This window comes from Clarias gariepinus, chromosome 11, assembly GCF_024256425.1.
Source record: "Clarias gariepinus isolate MV-2021 ecotype Netherlands chromosome 11, CGAR_prim_01v2, whole genome shotgun sequence".
Lineage (NCBI taxonomy): Eukaryota > Metazoa > Chordata > Actinopteri > Siluriformes > Clariidae > Clarias > Clarias gariepinus.
This window is the reverse complement of record NC_071110.1, coordinates 33,675,655-33,685,000: the sequence shown is the minus strand read 5'-3', so window position 1 is coordinate 33,685,000 and position 9,346 is coordinate 33,675,655. Positions and strand designations below refer to the sequence as shown.

Below are 9,346 nucleotides of genomic sequence, written 5' to 3'. Positions count from 1 at the left end.
CTCTGTCTCTGTCTCTCTGTGTCTCTCTCTCTGTGTCTCTCTGCCTCTCTCTGCCTCTCTCTGTCTCTCTGTGTCTCTGTCTCTGTCTCTCTGTGTCTCTCTCTATGTCTCTCTGTGTCTCTCTCTCTGTCTCTGTCTCTCTGTGTCTCTCTCTCTGTCTCTGTCTCTCTGTGTCTCTCTCTCTGTCTCTGTCTCTCTGTGTCTCTCTCTCTGTGTCTCTCTGCCTCTCTCTGCCTCTCTCTTTCTCTCTGTGTCTCTGTCTCTGTCTCTCTGTGTCTCTCTCTCTGTCTCTCTGTGTCTCTCTGCCTCTCTGTGTCTCTCTGCCTCTCTCTGTCTCTCTCTCTGTGTCCCTTTGTCTCTCTCTCTGTACAGAGTAATCGGGCGGAGAAGGAGTGGCCTGTAAAGTGTCTGAAAGTCTATCAGGGGATAAAGAAGAAGCTCCGCCCACCAACATGGTGAGATCAGAGTGGCTGCTAGTGTTCAGTTCCACTCATCTCCACCAGGAGGCAGCAGAGTACTGTCTTGTTCATTTTCCCTGTCTAACTGACCGTCTGCTGTCTCTCTCTGTCTCTCTCTCTCCGTGTCTGTAGTTGGGGTCTGACCCTGGTGTATGAAAGTGAGAAGCCTGAGAAACAGGACAAGCAGCAGTGGTAAGCACTGTGTGTGTGTGTGTGTGTGTGTGTGTGTTTTCAGAGGGGGTAAATACTTTTACCAATGCTACATATCTAACGTGTCTCTGATATTCAGAGTGTTTATTACAGATCAACTGATGAGATTTTGGCTTTCTGATCCAGACAGGGTCAAGGTCACAGGAAGGGCATCTGTCTGTTATAACTCCTCTTAATCACCTCCTTTATATGTTTCTGAAATGGTTACGATCAGCAGCAGGACTCCACTACTGGCTCCTCATTTTCTTTTATTTGTTCGTTTTAAAACTCTAAATAACTCTTTTCCTCTAGCTCTCTTTTCTGTTCTTTCTCTCTTCATTCCTCTCATCTGTTCCTTCTCTCGTCCTCAGTGTTGAGGAGATTTAAAGGAAACTTTATATAAACTCACTCACTCGTTTGCTCTGTTCGTTTTCTTTTCCACTCCTCTGAGACGTGTTTAAGCGATATCTCACTGATGGTGCTGTTGTACTGAATATCAGCACGGCTGTGATTTGGTCTTCGGCATGAGAGACTCTGCTGATATTTAGCACAACAGCACGCCCTCGAGTGCGATATCGCTTTTATACAACAGTTTTATACAACAGGCGCATCACGAACGGTTTATTATCAGCAGATTATGATTAATTTCTTTATTTAACCAGTGATTTGGCTCCGCCCACACACACACATTCTGCAGCGCCTGGAGGAACTGGGGAGCGATTTGGGATTCAGCCTTGTGTTAGAGGCTAGTTAGCTTTGTAGCTAGGCGTTAGTGATGAGTGCAGAGACGGCGTGTTGTTTAAGACGCCATAACCTTATCAGATGTGTGTTCTTACTGAAAGTGGACACACTAAGTACAGACCTACTCTCACCCACGCTGAGACACACAGTTAGTGTCATTAACCACTGGACAACACCTGGGACACGCCCACTCATACAGAGAGTCACCCCTCACAGTGCTGTTACTGTCTGTTATCAGCACTCTGGGAACAACGCCTCTCGTCCAATCAGATCACTCGCTCAGGTCTAACTGGTGTCTAATTAAACATTCCACCTTCAGAACTCCCACACCGAGGGTAATGATGTCACCGCAGTCTGTGTGTGTGTTAATCATGCTGTATTGTTGTGTAGCATTGTGGTCTGCATTCTGTCCAAACTATGTGATGTTGTTGTGTGCGTTTCCATGGAAACCGCTCATTATCTCAGTCGGAGGAGACGAACAGCTCATTGTCTGGTAAATTACCGTACCTCTCACCGTCTCATGGACACTTTATTGTTCAGTTTCTACTGAAAGTCTGAGCATTCGTGTGGAGAGAGAAAGTAAAAAGGACAATGACACACACACACACACACACACACACACACACACACTCTTACCAAAACCCTAAAAATTTCCTGCTCTCATGATGCACACGGCCTTCACAGGATTACAGCACAGACGTCAGAGCATTTAGTCCATCCTCACGGTCCTGTACTGAAAAGTTACTGATAAAGAGAGTTAATAGGAAGAGAGAGGGAGGGAGGGAGGGAGGGAGGGGTGAGAGGGAGGAGGCGTTCCCTGGGGCGGACGGGATCACCTGAGGATATTCTGACCCCAGACTGCAGGAGCCTCGATAAGAGCGACACAATAAATACAGATATAAACTGTGAGATGGAACGTTACTCAGAAAGGAAGAGGAAACAAAACACCTGAAAGAAAGAGTGTACAAATTAAGGACGTGTGTGTGTGTGTGTGTGTGTGCAGGTATCTGTGCTGTGACACTCAGACTGAGATGAGAGAGTGGGTCGCTACGTTTCTCAGTATACAGGTTAGTGCACTTTCTCTCTCTTTCTCTCTGGTCATTTCTCATCACACATTAACGTGTTCTTTCTCTCTCTCTCTCTCTCTCTCTCTCTCCTGTCTGTCTCTTGTTTTTTTTTCTACTAACTATTATTTTCCCTAATTTTATCCTCTCTCTCTCTCTCTCTCTCTCTCTCTCTCAGCATGCAGGTCTGCTGTGGCCAGCAGAGTGGTTAAAGTCCCGTCCCGTCCCTCGGTCCTCCCCCCCGCTGGACTCTCGTCTCGGTAGTGTGTCGCTAATTCCTCTGCGCGGTACTGAGAGTGAGATGAGGAACAGTGTGGCTGCTTTCTCCGTCGATCCCCTCGCCGTGAGTTTCTGAGCAAATCACAAGGGCCCATGGGTCACCAAACAGCCAATCACAGAGCAGATTCATCCTCTTAAGCCCCACCCATTGTCCTACACTATACATATAACAGTGACCTCATTGTTTCCAAAGAGGCTATGTGATTACCCATCAGCCCCCATTGCAGTGATTCACTTCACCTTTCAAGAGGAATACACTTCACCTGCAGCTCACTTTGCCACGGGGTCATTAACTGGTTATAACGCGGCGGGGTGTGAGGTCATTAACTGGTTATAACGCGGCGGGGTGTGGGGTCATTAACTGGTTATAACGCGGCGGGGTGTGGGGTCATTAACTGGTTATAACGCGGCGGGGTGTGAGGTCATTAACTGGTTATAATGTGACATTCATGGTTCAGTGCAATTCAATTTTATTTGTATAGTGTTTTAACAATTGTCATTGTCACAAAGCAGCTTTACTCAATCAAAAGAATAATTTAAGTCTGTATGGAATGTAAGTGTGTATAAATCAAAATGATAAGATCGTTCCTGAAGAACGAGCAGAGGACGACGGCGACAGTGAAAAGAAAAAACTCCCTGAGATGGTAATAGGAAGAAACCTTGAGAGGAACCAGACTCAACAGGGAACCCATCCTCATCTGGGTGATAACAGATAGCAGGGATTGATCTGCACTCATACTGTGTGTTAGGAGGCTGGAAGTTCAGTATAACAGGAGATGTGGAGAAGTTCATATGGAGTCCAGTTGGTTATTGGAGGCTCAGGTAGACTGTAGGAAACTCCAGTCCTGAACTATGGAGTGACTGCAGTCACGAGTCCTCAGAGAACAGCTGTCTGCACCAGCTGAGGACAGGACCGTCTTCATGGGAAAGTGGAACCGTCCCCAGTCACCACACGCATCCCAGACAGACCACACGGGGCGTCCATGTGACCAGATCCCCAACCAGAAGAGGGACACCAGGACGAGTCGGACAGGTCCAGGGGACAGAGGGGGTCTGGATCACTGGCAGCTCAGGAGAGACATGTGTAGTGAGATTGTGAGAGAGAGAGAGAGAGAGAGAGAGAGAGAGACAGGTAGAGGGGAAAAAGAGAGAGAAGAAGAAGAGAGAGAAGTGGAAAGAGCAGAAGAAGAGGAGAGATAACAGTTAGGTATGGTCACAGTCACACAATGTATAATGTGAATGTATATTAACTGTAGAGTGCAAGCAGAGACTCCGGCAGGACTAACTATGACATCATAACTAAAAGGGAGGAGCCAGAAGGAAACACAAACATGAGGGGGAACTGAGATGTAAAGCAACCAATCACCTCACCGTCAGCAAACCTGAGTGATCAATGAGAGTGAGGAAGACAGCATCCAAACATACCAGTTCACCATAATACTCTACGTCCATGAGTCCCCCAGATCTGCTCCTTTACCTATGGCAAATCTATTTATAAAAATGCTTGGCTAAATAAATAGGTTTTTAGCCTGGACTTAAACACTGAGACTGTGTCTGAGTCCCGAACACTATTTGGAAGACTATTCCATAACTTTGGGGCTTTGTAAGTTTTAACTGGTCATTAACTGGTTATAACACGACTGGGTGTGAAGTGTTTTTAAACAGGACGGGGTGTGAGGTCATTGATGTGTGTCTGTGTGTATAAAGACACTGATGAGCTGGAGGTGAAGTGACTCCCTTTATTTTATCTTTTGTGTTTTAGTAATATTATATTTTTATACATTTTTGGCCACAGAAACGTCACAAACAGTTAAATACCTCAGACTGACGAGTGAATCTGAAATGTCTCGAATAAAACACTCGATCGGCCACGACACCAACACCCCGCCCGGTGAACTGAACGTCACTGATTATCAGTCATACAGCAGTAAACCGATGGGCCCCCTGAGGCTCACCCATGTCCGAGGCCCTGTGGGGCCACGCCTGTGGGGCCACGCCTGTGGGGCCACGCCTGTGGGGCCACGCCTGAGGGGCCACACCTGTGGGGCCACGCCTGTGGGGCCACGCCTGAGGGGCCATGCCTGAGGGGCCACGCTGCTTCAGCTTTCTGTTCATTGAGATTTATTTTCTGTAAAAGTCTTTAAATAACTGATTTGTTCCTAAACCTGCCTTCTCTCTCCAGCTCTTCCGAAACCTGTGATGCTGCAGTGACTCTGCCTGAGGTGAGGGAACATCTACCAACTCCACATGAAGGGCTTAGAACTGTCTGTCATCTATAACCTGAAGGGAAACACCGCAGACACACACACACACACACACACACACACACACACACACACGGCACATGGTGGACTCATGGATCGTGTGTTTGTGAAGACTTTCACACGGAGGGACGTGTGTCTCGGGAGATCCTGTAGAGTTTCCCTGATTCCAGAGGGTTTTATACATAATGATGTGATTACAGCGTGAGTGGGGTTTAGGATAAGAGGGCGGAGTGAGATTATCTTCTGTGGATCATTAATGTACAGTCGTGTTCCAGGTGGTGTTCCTTTACAGGGCACTAATGAGAACTTTCTCACTTTCACAATGAGAGTAACAAATAACAAAACCAACTTGATGAGTTTTTTTTCTTTTCTTTTGTCTCCACAGAAGATGAAGAACATTCCAGAACACATGAACCAATCAGACGCTGGATTCAGTCTAGACGTGGTGGAAGGATCCTGATATCGATGTTTACCCCACATGTGACCCTCTGGAAAGTTCCCCAGCTGTTCTTAGAGACTTTGTAGACTTTAAACCCAGAACCTTTTGTTGTCGTGAGTTCCTGCGGCTGCACCGTGGGACACGTCCTTGTGGAAAGTTCTCCTGGATATCGTAAGTGTTGGGTGGGCCAATGTGAAGTTTCCTGACTCGGTGGAGCGTGGGCCGTGTCGCGCTGTGTGAGAGACGAGCGGTCGTTACACCACTTTTAATTTTAATCCCATTTAACTCTGGACAGAAGTTTAATCCACAATAAAACACTCGATAGCTGCAGGACAAGCTGTAAGGACTCATTAACCTCTCATCATTAACATCTCTCTCTCTCTCTTTCTCTCTCTGTATTCCTGTCTCTTCACATTAATCCTTTGTTTATTAAATTATTTATTTTAATTTTTGGTTCACAGCAGTTTCCTAAAATCACACGTTCTGAGACATCTGATTTTTGTACTTCACATTCCTCCACTGCTTCATTTCCATGTTTGTATTTTATCTGTTACAGAAAGTGTAATTAGTTTTACTTAATGTAAATTGATTGAATTAAAAGTTATTATATAGTCTTATTATATTTTAAAAATGAAAGAATGAATGAATGCACAGTCCTTGTACACATAGTGTGTATATAATTTCTATAATATAACAAGATTTAAAAATAAAACAGACGACTGTAAGGTGTTTCTGTTGGTGTGTAAGTTTGTGGACCCGGCCGCGAGCTCCGCCGGTTCATTAACGTTTATTAACTTTATCTTTTGATAAATCTTACCAGGGGGGGAGGGGGAGGGGGAGGAGGAGGGGGAGGAGGAGGGGGAGGAGGGGGAGGGGGAGGGGCTCAGTGTGGTGAGTGACTGAAATTTACCAGCAGTTTAACCCAAGACACGAGAGGAAGCGTCTTTCCTCATTAACAGTGAGATTCACTCCTGAGCTCCCTGGACTGAGATGCGCGTGTGTAGAAGCTGAGGTGCGTCAGTACTCTCTTTCAAACAGCAGAAACATCTCACCTTCCTCCGTGTCCTCTGGAGAAGTAAGGTGTTGTGGAAATGGCGCCCCCTGTCAGCCTGTTTGAGCTGTAGGGAGACTTGCAGCGCTGGGACGACCTGCTCTAATAAGCTGGTTTTGAGTCAGTGACTGGACTGGACACCAGAGTGGAGGTCATTCAGACACTCCGGAGCAGAATGTGTGTGTGTGTGTGTGTGTGTGTGTGTGCTGGGTGGGAGTGTGTGTGTGTGTGTGTGTGTGTGTGTGCTGGTTTGTAGTCAGTGATGGGATACACATAAGACTGCCGAGGGAAAAACTCCCCGAGACATCATGAGGAAGAGATCCTGAGAGGAGTCTTGAGACTCCAACTGGAACCCATCCTCATCTGGGTGAGTGAGATCCTACAGGAAGTGTGTTTTAGACTGTTTAGAGGCTCCACACTGTTCACTGATGGAGACTCGGGTACGAATCTGTCTCGGTCCTTACACGATCAGAGCGGCTGCAGTCACACGCCGTCGCGTTCCAGAACATCTTCATGACTCCTCAGTGGAAGCGTCTTTAGGTCACACATCAGGAAACACCCTGCGCTTATACACACGTCATCAGTTACACACGTTCACATAAAATACCTAAACACCATCTCACACGAGACTCACTTTAAGAACAGCTGGCTTTACAGATGTTTTTCATTTTCACTGAAACTCTGGTCAGACCGTACGCTTGGGGAAAGTTCTACAGCTGGACCATGAACCATGATCCATTTAACAGAACCTCAATGAGTCATGAACATCATCTACAGGGGCGGCCTCGTCACAAACTCAGGGCGGGGCAGGTGCTTGCCGTGTGTGTGTGTGTGTGTGTGTTTCACCAGGAACTGATTTAAAAAGCGTTTGTGATAGAGGAGATGTGATGTGATGTGATGTCTGTTTCCTGGACAGTCGGACTGGGACGTTTATTATATAATCAATTATTATAAAAATAACCATCAGTTCTTAAAGAAAATAATGCGAGTGTAATAAATAGGATGACAATGCACAGATGAGTCATGTCTCAGCTCCTAATTCCTAATGTGTTAGCTATTGTTCACACACACACACACACACAGAGCTTCAGGAGATTTCAGAAGCTTTATATGGTTTGAAGTTACCACCGCCAAACTGATTTGACAGCAAGGTGTGTGTGTGTGTGTGTGCGTGCGTGCGTGCGTGCGTGCGTGCGTGCGTGCGTGCGTGCGTGCGTGCGTGCGTGCGTGCGAAATCTCTTGTCCGCTTTAGGCCATGAAGCACACTGAGGTGTGTCAGCATGAAGGATTAAAGAGAAATTGTAAAATGGTGTGTCTTTCTGCGTAAGTATTCACCCCCCTAAACCCACAGTTCTGCTTCAGTTCCTATCAGAAGTGAGACGACGAGCAGAATGGACTCGACTGTGTGTAATTAATGTGTCTCAGTATCACACACCTGTTCCTGGAGAAACACGGAGTGTGTTCGAGAACTTAAACAGACTGATCTTCATATGTTCATCTGAATCGCCACACACACACACACACACACACACACACACGCGCTCTGTATTGTCCTGTGTCCATGTCTCTGCCCTGAGCTGTTCCACACTATGGAGGTCATTTTTCTGATGCTCCTCAGTGAGAACATTGAGCTCTAATGGAGGATCCCAACCCGTTGCGTCTCCCACGACTCTTTGTGATCATTTTCTTTCTCTCGTGTTTTCTCTCTCAGTATAAAATATCTCTAATTGATGCAATCTTGTCCATTAGCTGGATCCGGGCTCTGGTCTGTGGGTTTTTCCCCTCTGTAACATCGAGTCATCCTCATTAGTGCTGCAGAATTCACTGATCCCCATAGCAACAACGTTCTTATTATTTTTATAAGGATGCCATTTCTCTTTCCTCATCAATTTAGCTGAGTTGTGTGATAGCAGCGCCGCTGAAATGGCTCGCTTTGAAATGTCAAAGAAGGAGGAGGAGGTGGGGGGGGGAGTGGAAAGGAGAAGAAGAGAAGGAAGAGACAGACACTGTGGAATGGAGGGGGGACTGGGAGGAGAGGATGATGAGAGGGGATGAGGAGGATGGAGACGACTGGATGAGACGCTGCTGTATTTCCTGTTGATGATGTTGCAGGTGTGGAGGAGCTGCTGGAGGAACGGCACTGCAGGAAACACAGAAGTGTTCTAGTGCCCGCTTTTGACTCGCCCTCCTGCCAGGCTGGAGTGTGGAACCGATGTTATAGCGTCACAATCAGGTTCCACTCTCGACCTCCAGCGGTGTGTGATTCCTGACCGGCTGCTCCACCGTCTGACCTCCTCTGAGACACCAAGTCCACAGTGCTAACCACTCCACCACCGTGCTGCCCGCTTACTAATAGCTTAGATAACAAAATAATGCTTCCAGATAAACATGTTCACGATTCGTTCTTCTGAAGTCATGAGGATGGACTAGTCACATTAGTCAGTAACTCAGTAAACCAGTGTGAGGATCTCTCCAGAAAGGGAAACTTCACTCTGGATAAGAGCGTCTGCTAAATGCCTAAATGTATGTTACACACTAAACATCATCATCATCATCATCATCATCATCATCGTGTTTAAGCAGCAGGACACACACCTGCCTCGTCTCACTGGTCTGTCACTCTCACATACAAAAGACTTTTCAGTTTGGGCGTTCCTTCACATCATCATAAAGGATCTTTCTCCCTCTCGCACACACACACACACACACACACACACACACAGCAGTAATGGCGTTGCTGTGTCCTGGTTGCTGAGTGTGTAGGCGGAGACGAGAGACACTTCCTGAGACTCGGACAGAAACACCAGCGAGTGAGTCACAAAAACATGTGGGTTTAAACCTCACATCTCAGGTTCCCTGAC

At 46.7% G+C, this 9,346-nt stretch overlaps 1 protein-coding gene across 1 annotated transcript in view; it reads left to right on the top strand.

Annotated features, from left to right (window-relative positions):
• Positions 1–6,163, top strand: part of LOC128533166 (arf-GAP with Rho-GAP domain, ANK repeat and PH domain-containing protein 1-like) — an 81,637-nt gene extending 75,474 nt beyond the window's left edge. Inside the window, exons 29-34 of the mRNA XM_053507419.1 lie at positions 373–455; positions 591–650; positions 2,392–2,455; positions 2,631–2,795; positions 4,914–4,953; positions 5,381–6,163. Of these exons, the coding sequence (XP_053363394.1) occupies positions 373–455; positions 591–650; positions 2,392–2,455; positions 2,631–2,795; positions 4,914–4,931 (390 nt within the window). The 3' untranslated portion in view covers positions 4,932–4,953; positions 5,381–6,163. The remainder of the gene's footprint in view (positions 1–372; positions 456–590; positions 651–2,391; positions 2,456–2,630; positions 2,796–4,913; positions 4,954–5,380) is intronic.
• The last annotated feature ends 3,183 nt before the right edge of the window (positions 6,164–9,346 follow it).